This window comes from Cyanistes caeruleus, chromosome 18 (genome assembly GCF_971803275.1).
Source record: "Cyanistes caeruleus chromosome 18, bCyaCae1.hap1.1, whole genome shotgun sequence".
Classification (NCBI taxonomy): Eukaryota; Metazoa; Chordata; class Aves; order Passeriformes; family Paridae; genus Cyanistes; species Cyanistes caeruleus.
The window spans coordinates 7,705,946-7,725,167 of NC_141718.1; the positions used below are offsets into that span (position 1 = coordinate 7,705,946).

At 42.7% G+C, this 19,222-nt stretch overlaps 1 protein-coding gene across 1 annotated transcript; it reads left to right on the forward strand.

Moving 5' to 3' along the window:
* The first annotated feature begins 3,671 nt into the window (after window positions 1-3,671).
* Window positions 3,672-7,433, forward strand: CLDN5 (claudin 5). Its single transcript, XM_086856293.1, has one exon. The coding sequence runs from the start codon at window positions 3,780-3,782 to the stop codon at window positions 4,428-4,430; it is 651 nt and encodes a 216-aa protein (XP_086712419.1). The 5' UTR covers window positions 3,672-3,779; the 3' UTR covers window positions 4,431-7,433.
* Window positions 7,434-19,222: the final 11,789 nt, after the last annotated feature.

Consider the following 19,222-nt stretch of genomic DNA (forward strand, 5'->3'; position numbering starts at 1 on the left):
GCATTTTAAAGGAAAATTCAGAAAGAAGTAATCTTCACTGAGAAACCTCAGGCTTTCTAAATAAAGAACAGCCTTTGCTTAACCCCTCTGTGTTTGTAAATCTCCCTGCCTTTATTTCAGCACTAATTAGAATACAAAATATGGCACAAAATCTATCTCTAATAGGATTCCTAATTCTTCACCTTTGCTTATGTCTGATCCAAAAGTTATGGTAAGCTGTCTCGAGATCATTGGGCTTTTAATTAATCTTTTGACTCATACTCCATCTTATTCACACAAACAATACGAGGTTTGTGCATAAGATTGATCCCAAATGTCATTTTCCCCTCTGTCTCCCAGACGCATAATATTTTAGGGATTAGAAAGATCAGAAGCACTTAGGTAAGGGACACTCCACAAATTATAAACCAAGTGCTCTGCACACTACATTTCACATCCTTAAAGGTGAATCTACCCAAACATTGCTGGTGGGAGGCCTTGGGGCTGAGCAAAGTCCTGGCAAGGCTGGAGGGCTGGGCACAGCAGGTCTGTGCCATGGGACAGGGTACATACAGCAGGACAAGCAATGCTGGTGAGAGCCTGGACCCCCCATTAGCAGCCTCCCAGTAGCTGCGCCTGGTGTTTGTCCTGATTGTCAGGAAAGGAGCAAAAACACAATCACCTCTAATCCCAGAGCCCCTCTTGCTATAGTATGGCTCCTGTGCAATTGTTCTCAGCTTGAATACCACTTCCGCCCATTTTCACAGGCTGCAAAGCCCCCCTATGTATCCCCTTAGAATAATTTAATTAATACATAGCTGAAGCAGAAATAGATGTAATGACAGGAATGGTCATTTGTTACAGAGCTACTTTGCTCTAAGAACATTGTGCCTTTGAGTTTAAAGGAATCCAGACTTTTCCACAAGGGTTTAACTTACAAGGACGGATTTTCTTTACTTAACACTCCAAATAAAACATCATGCTGATTTGAATTTCCTTTTTTAGAAAGTAGAACCTTTTCATTTCTGGGAGTTTAATTTACAGTGTTTTGACTTTAACACCATTAGAAACCACAACGTGCTGAAGCTGATGGTATCCTCAGACCCCCATCTGAGTCAGTCAAGGTAGCAGTAAATCAAGTAAGAAAACCTGTGAGCACCTTCCACCAGTGGTCTCATTAAAAGTAGTCTGTGTAACAAACTTTTAGGATCAGGGAATAGTTTCATTAAAAACGGAGGTTGTTGCCAGTAACCAGGATAAAAGCTAATATCTGGGGTAGTGAAAAAAAACCAGACAAAAGTGAAATACCAGGAATGGAAATGCCTCTAAGCAGAAAGGTTCTGTTGCCCTGCGATTATTAAGCATGTATTTCCCAAGAGAAATAATTGCCTTGGATTAAGTGATTTGTAGGAATCTGTTGCTGGGTTACAGGTACCAAGGGAAGGTGGGGTGAGGGTGGCAGAGGTAAAACAAGCCATGGGCTTCCCATCTCAGCCCAAAGACCCAGGCAGCTGCACCGACCCGAAGAGTGCCTCCCAGCCGGCACAGGAGCACACACAAGCCATGTATCAGAGGAAACTCGGAGTTCCGTGCTCCCGGGCAAGTGGCAAGGGTGGGGCTTTCCTGTGCTTATGGGCTAAGATAACTGGCATTTCTCCCCCTTTCTTAATTGTTCTTCTGTGCTGTTTTCTATATAATCATTATTATCATCATAAATACAGACGTTACTCAGTTTCAGCCTGTGTTCTGGGTTTCTTCCTGTTCACCTCTGAGATTTCTCTGTCTCTGTGGATGGTTTTTTTGCACATTCTCCTCTCCCTCACACCAGGGACTCTTCTGAGTGATTGTAAGCAGCCCCAGTTTGACAAACTGCACAGCCCCAATCACACATTCCTCCTGGACTTCCACGTTGGAATTTGCAGTTTTGAATAATTGAAGTAAACTGTGTGTATTTTATATACAACTGGAAGAGAAGATAAATCCTCTGAACTCTGTTTACCAGGCAGTCTTTGTTAGGAAGACATTTTCCATGCTAGAATTGTTTACAGCTCCTCAGGCAGAGATAACCAAAAGGCTGCAGTCATCATGTGTTAGCACGTCCAACTCCATGACAGTCCACAAACTCCTGATGTTCTCGTATTTCTTTGTTTGGGTGTCTTGTGGCTAAAGTTCATCTTCTGATTGTTAAAAAAAAGGAAGTGAAAGGCCATATTTAGTGTGCTGTGACCTTGTTGTCATCCTCCTATTACTACACTGGGGTCCTCTGCTGAAGTCACCTGTCAGGATGTGCGCAGGGCATTGCTCCTTGTTACCTCAGCAGTTACATCCTCAGCTGTCAATCCATGTGATTCCTCTAACTTTTGCTTATTCTTTCTTCTACTACTTCTGCTCCACATGTGCACTTTTCCATTCATGCTGCATTCATATCAGTCTTAAGTTTTGGATCACAAACCTCTGCATGCCACAATATGTGCTGTGGTTTTTTGCACAACAGAGAAAACCGCTTGTATAGGGGCAAGAAACATGTTATTTTCAACTCTGCGATCTCCTCAACACTGGAAAGACACTTTGGGCTACCTGAAACTAAATCTAGTCAAACCAATTCAGAAGTCACTGTGAATGTAACTTTCAGTTTTGTCTAAAACATTTAAACCTATTGCAATCAAATCAGGCCTTTCTCAGGACACCCAGTGCAAAGCCACGGGGGCACAGCTCCTTGTGAGTGCAGTGAGGCAGCTGGTGAGGTCTGTTCTCTTTCTCCAGCTGCTGTAACTGCAGCATCCACACCACAGACACTCCCTGCATCTCTGCATCTGCCAGCGTTGGGGGGCTGAGACTTGCTGCTGGCTGCAGGGGCTGAACCAAGGCTACTTTGCAAGAACAATCCAGGACACCAGTGGTCCATGAAGAGACTGTAGCAATTACGGTGCTACAGTAATTGTAAGTACAGTGGTTTTGACATGGGGATTTAACTTCTTAATATACCATAAAGATTCAAAATGTACTTGAACAATTAAAACAGTAAAGTCAAGTGTGGAATCTTTGTGAAAACATGTTTAAATTGTATGCCTTGCTCTTGGCTCCAGGATCACAGCAGTTTCATGCCTGGTGTAAGCTAAGGGCAGTTATTCTTCCTGGACCAATCTAAGAATCTGTCTACTGGTACTGACAGGTGACACGCAGATCCCGTATCCAAGGCTCTTCTATTTTCTAGGTGGTTCCTTAGCGTTTGATGCTGGTTTTTTAACATTTGCCTGACACAGTGTGCAGGAGAGAGCTGTGCCTGTCCATCAGTGCTTAGTCTCCTGAAAAATGATCAATTAGACTCTGATAACCAGGACTTCCACATTGCTGGGTGCCCGTATTGGCAAGATCTCTCCGAAGGTCTGGCTGCAGACTTTATCAGTAAATAGGAAATACACAGATAACAGCACTAAAAGGAATTTGAGCAGCCGAAATCCGAGACGAGATGCCTCCCGCCCAACGCTTAACTTGGAACGGGCAGCGTCCCTGCCTGCGAGCTCGTCCCGGAGCAGGGATCTGGGGAGAGCAGAGCGAAGGGACCCCCCGAGCAGGAGGGAGGGCCGGACACCGGGCCCCGGCCCGCGGCGGGCGGTGCTGCTGGCCGGCAGGGCCGGGCCGGGCGGGACGGGGGCGGAGGGCGGGCGCCCCGCGGCTCCTCATATAGCACTGCCCGCGGCCGCGGCGCTCAGAGCCGGCTCGGCAGCCGCCCGGGGCAGCGGAGCGCACCCGCCACGCCTTCCTTCCTGCGGAGCCCGTGGGACGGCGGTGGCAGCAGCATGACTTCTGCGGCGGTGGAAATTTTGGGGCTGGGACTGGGCATCCTGGGCTGGGTGGGGGTGATCCTGGCCTGCGGGTTGCCCATGTGGCAGGTGTCGGCCTTCATCGACGTGAACATCGTGGTGGCGCAGACCATCTGGGAAGGGCTGTGGATGAACTGCGTGGTGCAGAGCACGGGGCAGATGCAGTGCAAGGTGTACGACTCCATCCTGGCGCTGCCGCCCGAGGTGCAGGCGGGCCGGGCGCTCACAGTCATCGTGGCACTGCTGGGGCTGGTGGCGCTGATGGTGACCGTGGTGGGCGCGCAGTGCACCAACTGCATCCGGCCCGGCAAGATGAAATCCCGCATCGTGATCGCCGGCGGGGCCATCTACATCCTCTGCGGGGTCCTGGTCCTCATCCCGCTCTGCTGGTTCGCCAACATCGTCATCAGCGACTTCTACGACCCCACCGTGCCGTCGTCCCAGAAGCGGGAGATGGGGGCCGCGCTCTACATCGGCTGGGCGGCCACGGCCCTGCTGCTCTTCGGGGGCTGCCTCATCTGCTGCTGCTCCTGCTCCCAGCGCGACGACACCTCCTTCCCCGTCAAGTACTCGGCGCCGCGGCGGCCCACGTCCAACGGCGAGTACGACAAGAAGAATTACGTCTGAGCGGAGCCGCTCCGCTCCGCCCCGCGGGGCACGGACAGACGGCCGCGGGCCGGGAGCGTCTGCGGGGAGCTCCAGCGCTCCCCTGCCTGGAGGCTTTTCTTAACGGGGACCCCTGTGAAGCGGCGGCCCTAGGCAGGGCAGCGCCCCGCTGCCCTCCAGCCCGGCTCCCCGCCGGGTCCGGCCGCTCGGCTGCGGGCAGCGCCGCGCTCGGCGCCGCCGGCTCCCGGTACTGACCGACCGCGCCGCCGGCCGAGCAGAGCCCTCCGCGGCCGCCCAGAACAGGCGAACCAGCGTCTCCCCGGCCCGGGGGAACCGAGGAGCCCGGGCGAGTCACGGTGGCGTTTACCGGGACGCCCCGTCCGAGCTTCGCCGCCGCCGCCTGCCCGCCCGGCTCCTGCCGCAATCCCCGGCCCTTTCCCGGCGTTACCGGGACACTTGTGAGTACTTTACCGCCCGCTGTCGCCGCCGGTGCCTCGCGGCATCTCCCGGCTGCTGGGACCGGCCGTCGGTGCGCGCCGTAGCCGAGGAGCCGCTTCCCATCTTCGCCATCTCTCCCAAAAGGCTGCATCTGGCGGTTCCTGCTCGGACTGATAAGGGGGGGTTTGATCTATTTGGGCAATTAAAATAGGGATCCTGTCCAAAGCATGACACTAACCTTGGTTAACTTAATCCCACAAACAGTAACTGTTTGGAAAAAGTTACTTCAGTTGTTCCAGTCCCACGGTGAAATGTATTGGTCTGTGTGTATTTGAAACCTCGAAAGAGATTTCAGGTAGTTACTATCCTTTAGTGGAGTACAAATCAGACAACGCTAGGTTGTCTCTTGAGGTTCTTCATCTCTTCTTCAGCTTACGCTCTGTTATTACTTGAATATGAACTCAGTGCCAGAATTACTCGAGGACTAGATTAAGAAATCTAGGTGATCACAGTATGTCCTGGCTCCAGCGGGGCCTCTCCTCCTCTCATCTGCACTACAGGAGACTGGAAACATAAAAATTGCCCCAGATACTGATGGTTGGGGAGGGAATGATGTCTTTGTGGCCTTCTTGCCAAGCTCTGCTTGCTGCCAGTTTTGAAATGTGTGTTCAGTTGGACGTGTGCTTGGTTGGCTCTCCACCATGGTTTTGTTAACACATGCTTTCCTTCATTTACCAAATCAAGCAAAAAATTGCTAGAAGAATTTTACCAAAAATATCTTGATGGAGACTTTATGCCAGGTGATCAGTTGTGAAGTCATGACTCTCACAGCTCTCAGCTCCTCTGCATTGCTCTGGTAACACACTGCAGAGTGGAAGGAAGATGGTTTGGGCAACATAACTCTAATTTTCTTGAGGTCAGCACCTCCTGAACTCCACCACAGCCTGAAATAGTAGCTTACACTTTTTCATTTTACACTGCAGAGACAAACTCTGTTAAGGGAGGGACTTAAGGGGATGGTGTGATACTCCTCCAATCTAATTACTTGTAAATCCACACAGGATTATGCTACTGACTGTGGGGCAGCATCTGCATTGCCATAAAGAGATTTCTGCCAAGAATTAGGGAGGGAATGTGATGTTTATACTCCTCAGACAACAATGCTATGACCGCATAGGTTCTCACAACCACATAGCAGTACAGTGCACACCTGATCTGAGCATTAATCCTTACAGCTTTCTGATAACACCAAACTTAGGGACAAACCATAACTGTGGGTCTGACATTTATATTGACTCTGTTCTTGCCTTGCTTAGCAAACTTTAAACCCTGGAGGTATCAGCAATTCATAAATTGGAATAAGAGACTAAAGCCTTGGCCCTGCAAATTTTGATGTTTAATATCGAGCACATGATTTGCCCTTTTGAAGATAACTGCTTTTGGTTTTTAAACACATAAATAGCAAGGTCTGAGCTCATCAGAGAATACAAAAGCAGAGCAATATGTCTACAACTACTTTTGTTCTATAAAGAGGTGCAGTTCTAATACTGTCTCCATTTAAATAAAAGCTGTAATATTGTTTTTATGATGTGATATGTAGTTTTGGTACAAGAGTGAAATATTCTGTGTTTCATCATTACAACTTTTTTAAAACAGTGTAACTTTGTAAACTGTAAATGTATTTGCATATATTTTGCAAGAAATCTACCAAAGTTGTCTTGTTATATGGCTTGGTGCCTTTATTTGTTTCATGACTATTTTAAATTGTAACATCCAGCTGTATTTGTCACTCACCCTCACTCAGCTCTCTGGTGTCTAGCAAATGAGTCCACAGATACTAGCCCAAATCCTGGACCTCACTCTCATATGTCTCAAGTTAAAGAACTAAACCCCACTGACAAAAACATCTGCATGTCTCTGAACAGTAGAGCACTCAGAAGTGCTGCAGAGCCCTCAGAAGTTCTGCAGAATCTGGGGTCTGACCAAAAGATGAAATCTTTCTGGACAATGCATCACTTGCATTTCAAATCAAAACTGGTGTATTTGGGAGAGGGAGGGAAAACCATGCCTTAGAAGGGAATTTCAGCAAGCCAGATTTCTTGTATCAAGGCAGGGCTGGATCTTCTTATAACCAAAATCTGAAAAAATTACACAGAAAGACCTTTCGGAAGAAGCCTGTGCTAACCTGCATGTGCTACTAAACACAGCATCATCCTACCAGAACCATAACTTGTGGTTGAGATCAGTGAGGCAGCACCAAACAGTACTTGCAGGAAATGGGTCCCATTTTTAAAAATAATTTTATATTTAATCTATCCTTCAGTATCCTTAGTTGTCGCTTTGCTTTAAAAGATAACCTGAGAGAATGCCGTTACTGATGTCACTGGCTTCAGGGTAAAAGTCTAAACTGGTTTTTGCTATGATTTGTTTTCTAAGAACAAAGATCTAGTCCTGAACTTAAAACCTTGGAAGTGCTCAGGATCAGGCCTGAACTTCAGCCCAATGAAAAGATAAATCTATAGCACTTGTTTACTATTTTTATTTTGTATTTATGATTTCGCATAAAAATAAAAACATGTAAACCAATCCCTGAACAGGGTCAATGTGTTTTGTGAAAGCCACTGGATTGTTTGGGCTCAGGAAGGTGGGGTGTGATATTGGTGCCCAGAGGGAAATTACCTGGGCTATCTTTGGGGAGCACAGCTGGGTCACCTCTGGGGAAGAAGGAAGAGCTGCTCCCGAGCAGAGCAGAGCAGGCAGCAGCATCTCAGCTCTCCACTGAAGCCTCAGACAAAAGAGAGCAAGTAGCAGCAGTTGGTCTTGTGATGTGAGCACATTAGGAAGTGGAGAGTGAGTCCCAGCTATTTTGGGAACAGCTCTAAGCATGAAGCTTTTAAAGCTTTCAATTTCTACACGTTTAAACTAAAAGGAAAAAAATCCTGCTCCTTGGATCAGCCCCAACCTGACCTGATACCCTAATTCTTTCTGCCAACCATTTCTGGTTTTTTTTTCAAAAGTGCATTCAAGCTGGGGAAAAACATTTTCAAAGATGCAGCACAACAGAACCTAAAAAAACCCCCCTGAAACCAATAAAGACTGGTAAACTATACATACTAATTGCTAGTGGAGAAATTTGCCTGTTATATGACTGCCAGGGAGAACATTCAATATTTTGCAGATTTTATTTTTGCAAGATTTTCAAGCTTGGTTCTAACAAACTGTTGCTTTAAAAATGAAGAAAAAACATCTTCAAAGCCTTCATTTTGCAGCATACTTGCCAGCTCGGTTGAGATTAACAAAAGCTCCTTGCCACCCTCCCATTGCTATGCACATGCTGAGCTGGAAAAAGGGTGTCTGTCGGCTTGGCCTTTGTCCTGCTAAACGAACCATTTCATAGTTATGAATTTGAAAGTAACCTGCAGTTCATACCCTGCAAATCTGGTTAGATCCTGTCTGTGCAAAGAAGGGAAATGCACCAGGCAGAGGGAAAAGGAAGCTCAATCAGTCACGTTTGCTGCAGGATGTTTAAGGAAATATTTCCTTTTCCTGTACAAAGATGTTTGTTGGGCATCTGCTCTTTGAAACATACAAAACATTTTACTCTTGAAGTGAGAAAGCAGCGTAACTTCAGATTTTTATTTAAAATCTATTCTCTGATCAAATATGCAAGGAATTTGTTCTTTTTCTTTGACCATCTTTCAAACCCCAAATGCAGGTCTCCTCCAACCCATCAATGTATCTGTAATGCTAAAAGAAAGTCCTGCCTGTCAGGAGCCATATGCCACATGTAAGTGCCATATTCATGCATATATGGAACAATATATTAATGCAGTACTCAGCATCAGATGGTACCCACAATGCATCTCTTTTTGTGTGTGCACTGAAGAAGAAAATCATTAATTAAATACACGTGTTTGAGGATTTGCTTTTATAAGTCTGCTTGGTAAGACATAACAAATATTCCTGCTGTATTAGATTAATTGGGTGAGGGCAGGTGAATTCTCTTTTCAGGTCAAATACTGCATTTGTTTTACTTTTAGCCTAATTGTGATAAGACAAATCATTCCAAAAGCAAAGCCTCAAGAGGTTCAGGTTCTTATATTTATATTTCAGACATGACTAACTTCTATCATTTTTATTTTGATCACACCTTTATTTGTATCTGTGTGTGTGACTTCTCCAGACTGTTCCTTGCTGACTCTGCAGCAATAAGCTCTCTGTCTAGAAACCTTCTTCTGTCTACTATAACCCTCAGTTTGAAAGAGAATTTCAACCACTGCATCACTGATAAAACATCCCACAGCAACAGTGAAGGCTTTACATTTGCATGGATACACAAGACTTGCTTCACCTTTTTCTTTAACACAGACTGAGACATCATGAATCAATGTCCTTTGTAGCATTTGGGGATTTTGTTTACAAAACTGAGCTTCCCCCTCCTTCCAAAACTCACCAGTGGATTCAACCCAAAATTGGACAGAGAAAGGTAAGGAGTAGTAGGACTGAGCATGAAAACACAAGCACTGTGCTGAAGGCACCTGCCCAGGGCTCATGCCAGTCTTCTCATCATGCTTGAGCCCAGCTGCACCCTGGCCACTCATCTGCTGCCCTGAGGAAGAAGCCTCTCTGAAACTGGCACCTATGGTTTGGGTTGCTGGTAGCCGTACCCAAATAAGCTCAGGATAATGGGGGATCAAATCACACAAACTTTACCACATAAAATGTGAAAATACTCATCAGCATCAGAGACTGTTTTAAAAGTGATACAGGAAAATGAATATATGAATGAGACTGGATGTCAGCCATCCTGACAAGAATTAACTGGTGCATTAACTGAACTACTGGCTCTAGCTTTTTGATTTGAGAACAATAGAATCATACAGCATGGGGTACTGTACATACAGCACTGATTAAAGCAAAAAATGAGCCTTGAGACTACTATCCTGCTGTTTTGGTTTCAAACTACAAAAGGAAAAAAATGGGGAAACACACCTCACTCAACAAGCCACAGCCTTTTCAACAAGGCACACAAATCTCATTACATTAAATAATGGAGAGTAAATTACAACACCACCTCCAATACCTGGTACAGAAGGACTTTGACCATCTCGAAAACCAGGCAGAAAATAAAATAAGGTGTATCTTTTACTCTGATCCCCCTTAGAACATCTTGAATGGCAAAACCCACTCATATTGACTAAAGCCCTGGCAGCAGCTGGTATTTATTCATAGCAGGCACAAGGTGTTCCTGAAGCCCAGGTGATGTTTCAACCATGCATTACTCCTTCTTTTGAAAAAAATAGCCTTAGTTTAGTCATGACGAAGTGCTTCAGTGCTATTATGTACAGCAATAGCTGTGGATCCATTTCTTACTGCACCTCAGCTCCAAATCCAGGGATGTTCCCTTCTGGTGGATCCTCCAGCCTGCACCAGCCAGGCAGAGAGTTTGCATGGCCCAGGGAGGTGCTCTGGTGTACATAAACAAAACACATGAGATGAAGTCTGTTCATGTTTATTTACAGTGAAGAACAAAAGTAAATGTTTAAAATAGCTGATTTTTCCAGGCAAACAACAGATAACCCTCTCAAAATGACTCTGATCCAGTGAGCAAGCTGTGAACTCTGTGCCAGTTGTAACATCCTGTGCATCTTTCGTTGCTGGCTACATCCTGCAAGGAGGTAAGCTAAACATTTGCACATTTTAGGTGTTTAGCACCAGCTGTGCCAGCTGTGGAACATATTTGAGTTTTTTAAGATATGCAGAAGATTTTTATGCGTTGAATAAATGCACTAAAAACCAGGAGATGCATGAAACCAGATCCTACAACAATAATTTTAATCTGGTAGCAAAAATTGTAATGTTAAATGCATGTTGGGTTTCAGCTGTGTATGTTCCTAAAGTTTCAATGAAGCAGGTTAGCTGACAGAGCTCTGAGTGACATTCCTCTTGATCCCATGCCAGGTACTCTGACAATTAATCTAACCATATGTGGGTACTTCTGGGCTCTGTTCCCACTCTCAAACATATTCTGAGCTGAACTGATTCCCCTGTTACACTCATACATAACTCATTAGCATTAACTGTGTTTGTTATCAGAGCACTTCCACAGAAGGTTAAACCTTAAGGAAATTTAGGCTTGGGCACAAAGGATCACTCGGGAAAGAAAAATAGGCACTGTTTGACAAGAACATATGTGAAATCTCAAAATGGTAGGATTCAGTTTCAACATACCTTCACAGATTTTAAGGATTGGGACAAAAAGCAACAATCACCAATTCTTATCAGCTCTAACAAGTGCCTAGCACGGCAGAATTCTTGTACTATGTATATTTTTAGATTACTCTTCCAGTTATAATGTTCTGTCCTTACTGTATATCTTTTGTTAGAATTAGGATATCTCCTGCAGCAGCCTGGATAACCTTTAGCCTGAGCTACAAAACCTTTAACAGTTTCCAATTATAACAGCAATCTTTCATTCTATAATACAAATAAACCCAAGTGTTATCTCAACACAGAAGACTCACATGAATACCCAATGACTACAGAATGATTTCACCATTTTTTTCCTCTATAATTTCCTGCTATTATTTCATTGGAAGTGACTGCCAAGACCCAAGCAACATAATACATTTCACTGTTTACATCTATTTATTTTTGTTATACTGTTGACATTTCCAAATGTTGACATGCAAGGCAAGTTTTAAAAATTCAACATCGACTTGAATTCCATTATGTTCTTGAACCCTTAAATTATTTTTAGGCTGTCCCGTTTTCTCCTGATTTTATCTTGACAAGTGGAGAGTATCAATGCACACAAATACCTGTCAATTTTGTGAAATCTTAACTTGTGCCATGGAAGAGGAGCTTCAGTTTTTCAGAAAGGTATAAGACAGATTAATATCCTTTTTCAGGCACGTGGAACTAGTTTCTCCACAAATATAATTTTTATCTACTGTAACAATGTGGATTGGGCAGCAGTTTGGAGAGAGTTCCATTGGGTGGGAATTCCATTAGGAAGAAGCTAAACAAAGACATCATTAAAACAGTTATTCTGCAGCTACAGATAGTGGATATTCCCAGAAGCCCGTATCATACTGAGACTCTAGGGGTAAAATGCTGTTGTTTGGATAATATTAAAAGAGACTTCTTGTCTACCTGGGGTTATTAATGACCACAACTATTTAAGACATCCATATCATCATTAGAGTGTCCCTCCTAAAAGGAAAGCTATTATCCATGGCATCCTGCCCAGATTCCTGCAGAGCTGATTACATTCTTTAGAACCTGCACTTTCAGTTCAGTGCAGCAATCTTGACTTCATACCTGGAAGCTGTATGTGCTCATTTCACACTCTGAAGCCACTATTGACATCTGTCCTAAAGGCTGATCACTGGTGGTGGGAAGAGCAACCCCTTTTTCTCCTGCTTCTCTCACAAGGCTGGAGATTTTTTTTTGCTTTCTGTCTGCAAAATGTATTCACAGCCTTGCAGAAATGGCCTCTGGCAGACTGCAGTGCACGTATTGAACTCCACTGGTGTGTAGAAAACAAGCCCACTTCAAAGACAGGATGGGAGGGGGTGCTAAATTGTAAGATCAAGTTTTTTCCCCTTAATAGAGGTACTGAAATCTGAATCACATCACAATAATAAATTGAGAATTTCAGTTTTAGCACTTGTTGCTACACAGGAATTCAGATTGTGAAGAAAAGGTCAAACTGCAATCATTCTCCTGAACCAGAATGTCTTAAGTTTGTCCTGGCCTCATAACACAGGCAGGCAGGATGCAGGAGCTCTTAAACTGCTGTGAAATTTCACTTTGTGACCTTGCAAGGAAGTTTGAATCAAACAGAAGGGTCTTAACTCGGGAAGAAGAAGGAAAGACATAATGTTAGTGCTTTATAATGAGCAAAGTGGGGTAAGACCCCACACTGCTGTAGGCACCAAACTGAGTGTCTGAGGTGACAACGAAAGCACAGACACTGAACACTGATAAACAGTTAACAGCAATGAGAGCCTGGAAACGGAAATGAACATATCCAGGGCAGGAGCAAAAACTAAAGAGCTCAATTAACTTAAAATGTAAATGTAGAACTACAATTAACTTTGTTTCAGATTGTACCCAAGTTGAAAGTACAATAGGAAAGGATTTTTTTAACAGACTAGAAAAAAGTACATATAACATGTGTAGGTAAGGTGGTGAATGCCCTGGACAGTGGGAGGTTTTAAAACTGATCTCAGCTATGTACAAGTTTATTTGTTCTAAAAACAAAAGGAAAGAACTAATATGAGTGATTGGACACTGGATAAAAACCAGCACAAGTGACTAAATATAAAGGCATGAGATGAGACTAGATGCTGCTTAGCTAATAACTAATTAATCTGTCACAGTAATGTCCTTTTGCATAAACTCCATTTGCATGAGATGCTCTCTAACATCCTGATGAAAGAAGAAGATGAGAAAAAGAGGAAATACAAAGTTTAATGAAAGAGAAGACCAAAAAAATGTGCTGAATAACAAAAAAATGAGGGGTCATCACATTTCTTTCCTAAGGGTTGCAATCAGCGAGGAGGAGGGGTAGCAGTGATTCTTGAATAGTTTCTGCCAAGTCAGTGCAGTACTCTTGGAGCCATACACTGTATTTGTATCTTTGAATGACTCAGAGAAGATAGCATTTCTGAAAGGAATCATTAATTGGTTATTTGCAGATAATGGAACAGATGAGTAAGCAGATATATACATACACAGAGACTTGTCAGAATGGGATATTGGCCCAGAACACAAACAATATCTACATTTACTGGCAAAAATTCCCCATGAGAATTGAGATAGTTGAGAGTTTATTAGATAATATGAGTTAAAATAAAAAGAAGACAAGTTAGTAGGGCAACAAAGCTGGCTTTAGCTCCTAACCATTCCAAAAAGGTATCTCTTTCAAACAGTCTTGTTGGATCCTATCACCTATTTGTGGAATGAGATGAGGGTTTTCAGACTGGGTAGATGACCCCTGTGCAGCTGTGCTACATTTCATTCTCCCTTTTGTTGCACAGACAGTTTAGTGGGACACACTCCCGTATCCTATTCCCTTTCCCTCGTTATTCACAGCAGAACCTTTCACTTAGCATTTCTAATAGCACCATGTAGTGCTGTCGTTTCAGGAAATGCCTGGCTGTATTCACTGCTAAATCAAGCAGGAGTCGTGCTGGCAATTCAAGGAACACCTCATCAGAGGGAAAAAAGCAATTGCTGCTGAGCTATTGTTTTCCATTTCATTTCACACACTCAAAGAGCTCTGGTGACCACCCAGTGGGTGCCCTGAAATACAGATTCCAAGACACCTTCCTGAGCTAGAAAGGCAAACCGGATTTACTGCTTACCCTCTATTGTTACTCAGTCTCTCTTTTCCTCTCAATTCTTTATTTTCTATTTTTGTACTTCACCCTGTCATTTTCAGCCTTTTTCAGGTCCCCTTCTCAGTTTTGTACGCAGCAGTTAGAAAGCTCTGTCCCTTTGACACAGTGCTATGCTCAGGGACTTTTCTAAAGGGATATTCTACAATAGGAGCCAGCAATTCAGTATGAGTCAGAAAAATGAGTCAGAATTCAGTAGCTTTTGCAAGGAAAAACTCTCATAAAAAAGGATATGTTCATTAAGTTATTGTTTTAATTACTCTGTCCTTAACACTGATATCAGCTAATCTACTTCCATGGCTACACAGCAAGTGGAACCAGCTGAAACAACAATACTCTTCCCCTTCTTCATGTTCACAAAACAGCACACACTGGATTTGCAAAGCAGGTAACCAAATCCAACACCCATGTATGCTGTTTTTGTGGGTGTGAACAAACTGCAGCCCAATAACAGGATAAAGAAACCTAAACACTGGAGGGAGATTCAGCCCTTTGGTAGGAAGAATGGGAGGCAGTTTTGATTAACATTAGAGGTAGATAACACAGGCAGAAAAATCTCACAATGAGAGAAAACAGGCAGGCAGAGAGGGAAAAGCTGCAGGGTGGTTTGGCTTTTCCTCAGAATGTTTTAGGGGGACAGTATTTCCCTCCCTAGAACAGACATGTCTGGGAAATTCCACGGGTGCTTTACAATATGTGCACACAGGTCTTTAAAGGATTGTGCTTAATTTTTCAAAATGTAACTTTTACACAGTCCAGAAATGGTGCTGTTCTGATAGCACACACTTGCAGAGCCATTAACCCTGGAGGGTAATGCATTTTACTGACAAGAGCAATAAATAATGAACACCATACCAGGTTTTATATTTTTAAAGAAAATGTTTTCAGCCATGAAGATTTTAGCAAGTGAGAAAGTAAAGCTTGAGATGACAGACAACATTTTAAACTTCCTAAGGAAAATACCAGTCAGTGTTGGGTGGTAATCTGGTCTGGTACTAGACAGTTACCTGAACTCTCAATTATAGACAAAATTTGATTTCTAGACATCTGGATATATCTGAAAACTGGATATTGATTTAACCTAGCAAACAGTGACTGTGTAATTGAGGCAAACATGGACAGTGTAAATTAAACACTAAACAAGCCCTGGCTCTGTTTAGAAGGCAATTATTTGAACAGCCTGGCACATACCAAATAGCACCATGAAAACACCACAGTTCTCAGCTAAAGGATCACATTGCAGAATTATATTATAGCACTAGTTTTGCAGCTGTTGAGATCTTTTTTCCATTGTAGGGCAACAGCTTTTCAACTTTCAGATCCTGTAAAAAAAAGCTCCCAAGTCAGTCTGCCCCTGCACGAGTGATTAACTGGACATAGCCAAAGACTCTTTTAAAGCATTTCTTTGAACTTGGCAGTTACCACTGGAAAAGCCCAGAACTGTTTGGAGAGTATCTCTTTTTTAAAAAAATTATTAATTTTAACAGCTTTCATATGATGCAACAAAGCCATTTCCAGTTAAGAGACTTCCCCGAAGGAAGCACAGCAGCCTCAGGAAAAAATTTATAACCATTTTTTTAAAGATGAATGTCATCCTGTACAATAGGAAGGGGGTATTTTGGTCAGTGCATGTTCTCAGAAGAGTAACTTAGCCAGGGCCTGGAAAGGTAATCTCAGACCTCAGAGCATGCTTGGTCCAGGACATGCTCTATTCTTGCCGTTTGAGTCCTGAATTACTACACTGACCACAGCAGTGTTTAAAGAAAGCACCATTTTACATGCTCCTTCCTTAGGCTCCTGATCCAGTTAGACTTTCAGATCACACAGTAGGTCATTATTAATGGCATATTTATTTTGAGAGCCCCTTGGTCGCTCCTTTCAGCAAATAAAAACATACTAAGAGCTGACTGTCCCTGTGAATTCTTTCCAATTCAATGGCAGGTACCTCCGATTTTCCACTGACATGCTGCAAATGAATGATTAAATGAAAGTAAATTCCACTGAGCTAAACAGTGGAAAGAGACACCAACACCACAGGGACTGGAAACACAGACAAGCTGCAGCAATGAGAAGAGGTGACCCTAAGTGCTATAAAAGACAGCACCCTTTTGTTGTAAGGGAGTATTATCTCTTTTGCAAGGGCCAGAGAAAGGAATCATCTCAATTAAAACTGGTTTTGAAAAGAAAACAAAGGACCCAGAATTTCATGGTACTTGTCTAACACAGGCAACCTAGTCATTAACATGAAGGAATACCCAGTGAAGTCATCTACAGTTCTTAAGCAAGTGGTAAAGACTTCAGAGAAGGATGTTATTGAACCAAGGAATAAAAAAATCCCCAGATCCCTTAATAAAATAAACCCAGATTGGGCACTGCAAGGAACTATGTTGTGATACAGCTTGTGTATACATTTTACCTTAGTTTAGTTCATGAGATATGATTAGGCTTGCCCATAGATTCCTATGGGATTGGTTCTAATTTTGATTTAAGAATGACTTGTGATCCTTCAGCTCATTGAGAATAGCATGCATCAGCAACTCTGCTAAATGCTTGTTGTGATATCAAATTACCAGACAAATCTTTATCTCTGGTGATTGAGATCTTACTGTATTGTCCAGATACACACCAGGAGCAGACAGCAAGTCAAGGTAACACATGCCAGGATAGCAACCCAGCAGCCACAGCTGCCGTGAGGGGGCAGAGGAAGTCAAAATTATTCTATCACACAGCAGCAGTGACTGGGAAACCCACATTCTCTGCTCTGTCAGACCCAGGGATGTCATGAATTTAGGTATCATGAAGTTAGGGATTTCTTGCCTATTTTCAATGTTTGACCTTCGCATTTCTTCTCTAATTCTGCCACCTTCTGAACGACAAAAATCAAAACTCAAATGCTTTAAAAGAATGGTGTCCGGTCTGAAATAAAAAGCTCCCACAATTTTCTTTCCCTAGTGAATGTTCTGTAATATTTCCTGCTAAGTGTGTGTTTATAATCCAAATGCTTGTACATAAAGGTGGTATTTTTGAGTTCTACTCTGGGCAGCATATTTTCCAGTTCTTGAATCTGCGCCAAGGGAACTTTCAGTACCACCTTGAAGCCAACAATGGTACAGGAGTGCCAAGAGGGATTTCAATTTTTCCATTTAAAGAAACAAACATTTCACTGCTTTCTTTCCCTCAAGCCAGACTTACTCACAAAGGAACTTTCAGAAGAATGTTTTCAAGAGTATCCTTCTATGAGGGAATTAAAACCATCAAAACCATTGATTGACAGATGTACACTAAAATCAACAAATGATACTGGTTTTTTGCCATGAGTCCTGGTATTTTATGTTTTGATTCCTCCTCACTTGTGATTAGTACATTTCTCTTTTAATAAGCACTGCTCTGTACTGCTCCCCTCTTTACAAATCAGCACACCCTGAGAGGCCAATTCAACACAACAAAACCATCTTCAAAGAACTCCTGTACAAAAGAGACTGATTTTAAAACTTCCTCTTTTGGACTTTACAACTGGGGTACTCCAGACTAGTGATTAGAGTCATGTAAAGTTTTATTTCTCTTGTATTTCTGGACAGGTGAGCACTGCAAATGTCATCCTGAAAACAGGAGTGGAAAAAGTGAAACTGAAGCATAAAAGATGGTCAAACATGACAATTCTGAGGTACTTTTCCTACCTGAGTTCTCTAGAGTACATAGGATTTAACTAACCAATCAAACAGCTCTCTTGCAATCCATCCAGCATTTTAAGACTGCAATGGCTCTCTCAGACCCTGTCAGGTTTTCAAGTGATGATTGCTATTTACTAATATAAATTCAAATTGTTGATAGAGCAGCTAAAACCATCAGATTCTGAAATACCTCTGATTTATTGCATCTGCCATAAAAGCAGAGCAGTAGGCTCTAAGAGAGTAGTCATAGGGAATAATAGTGGGAAGAAATAGCATATATTGTAGATAAATTTGATATTGCTCATGAACTAGAGCTCCTGTTGTTGTTAGGTCCAGCTGTATTTTCATCTCAGTATCAAAGCATAAAAGTCTGGTGATAAACACATATTCCTGTAGATCAAGGCAAAATCCCCTAATATCTCCCAATATTCAACCCAGAAATATTTTCTGTCCTTTATAATAAAAGGTTTTACAATAGCAAGTAAAAATAATGAATCTTTGCAACATGAATCTTTGCTTAGAAATCATTATAGAGATTTTAACTTCCAGTAATAAGAATGATCAGCACTATTACACTGTTCCATAGGGTTGTAGCTTTTCATACAGTATCTAGCTAGGCTGCAGATCTGCTCACCACAAAATACTGCACAGGCTGGAATTTTGCAAGGATCCAGGAGGAAGCGAATCCAGATTTCCAGATAACGACTGACAGTGAGCAAATACACAGCAACCACACCTGGCTCAGGATGGCCTTGAGCACAAGGACTGGGACAGCACTTGTTTGTGTCTGGGAGGAAGCATCAAATACAACTGCTTTGTTTCTCTACCCTTTCCTAGCACCTGCTTCTGACATTAGAGAGGCCAAGAACTGACCAAAGCCCATTGGCCTCCACCTGTGGCTGTTTTTGCCACAAACTGGCACAGACCATGTAGGTCCTTCATACAAGGATGTTATAATATTCCTTAATTTTCTTTTTTATTTTTTTTCCCTAAAGAGAAATAGGAAAGGAGATAAGAATTAATTCTTACCCACTATGCAGCCAATTGGTAAGTAAAAGTCTATTAAATCACCACAATTCTTTATGGAAAGGGATTAATTTCAATTCCAATCAAATCAGGTCCTTACTGTGCAATTTCATTTATGTTTAAATTTATCACCCCAAAAAGAAAACAGCCATGAATCACTGAGCAGAAAGAGTATAAATCAGCTTGTTCAGCTGCTTCAGTACTTTGGTATTTAAGGATTTTCATAATTTTATTTTGTTAAGAAAACCAAAAAAATTTAAATTATTTATTA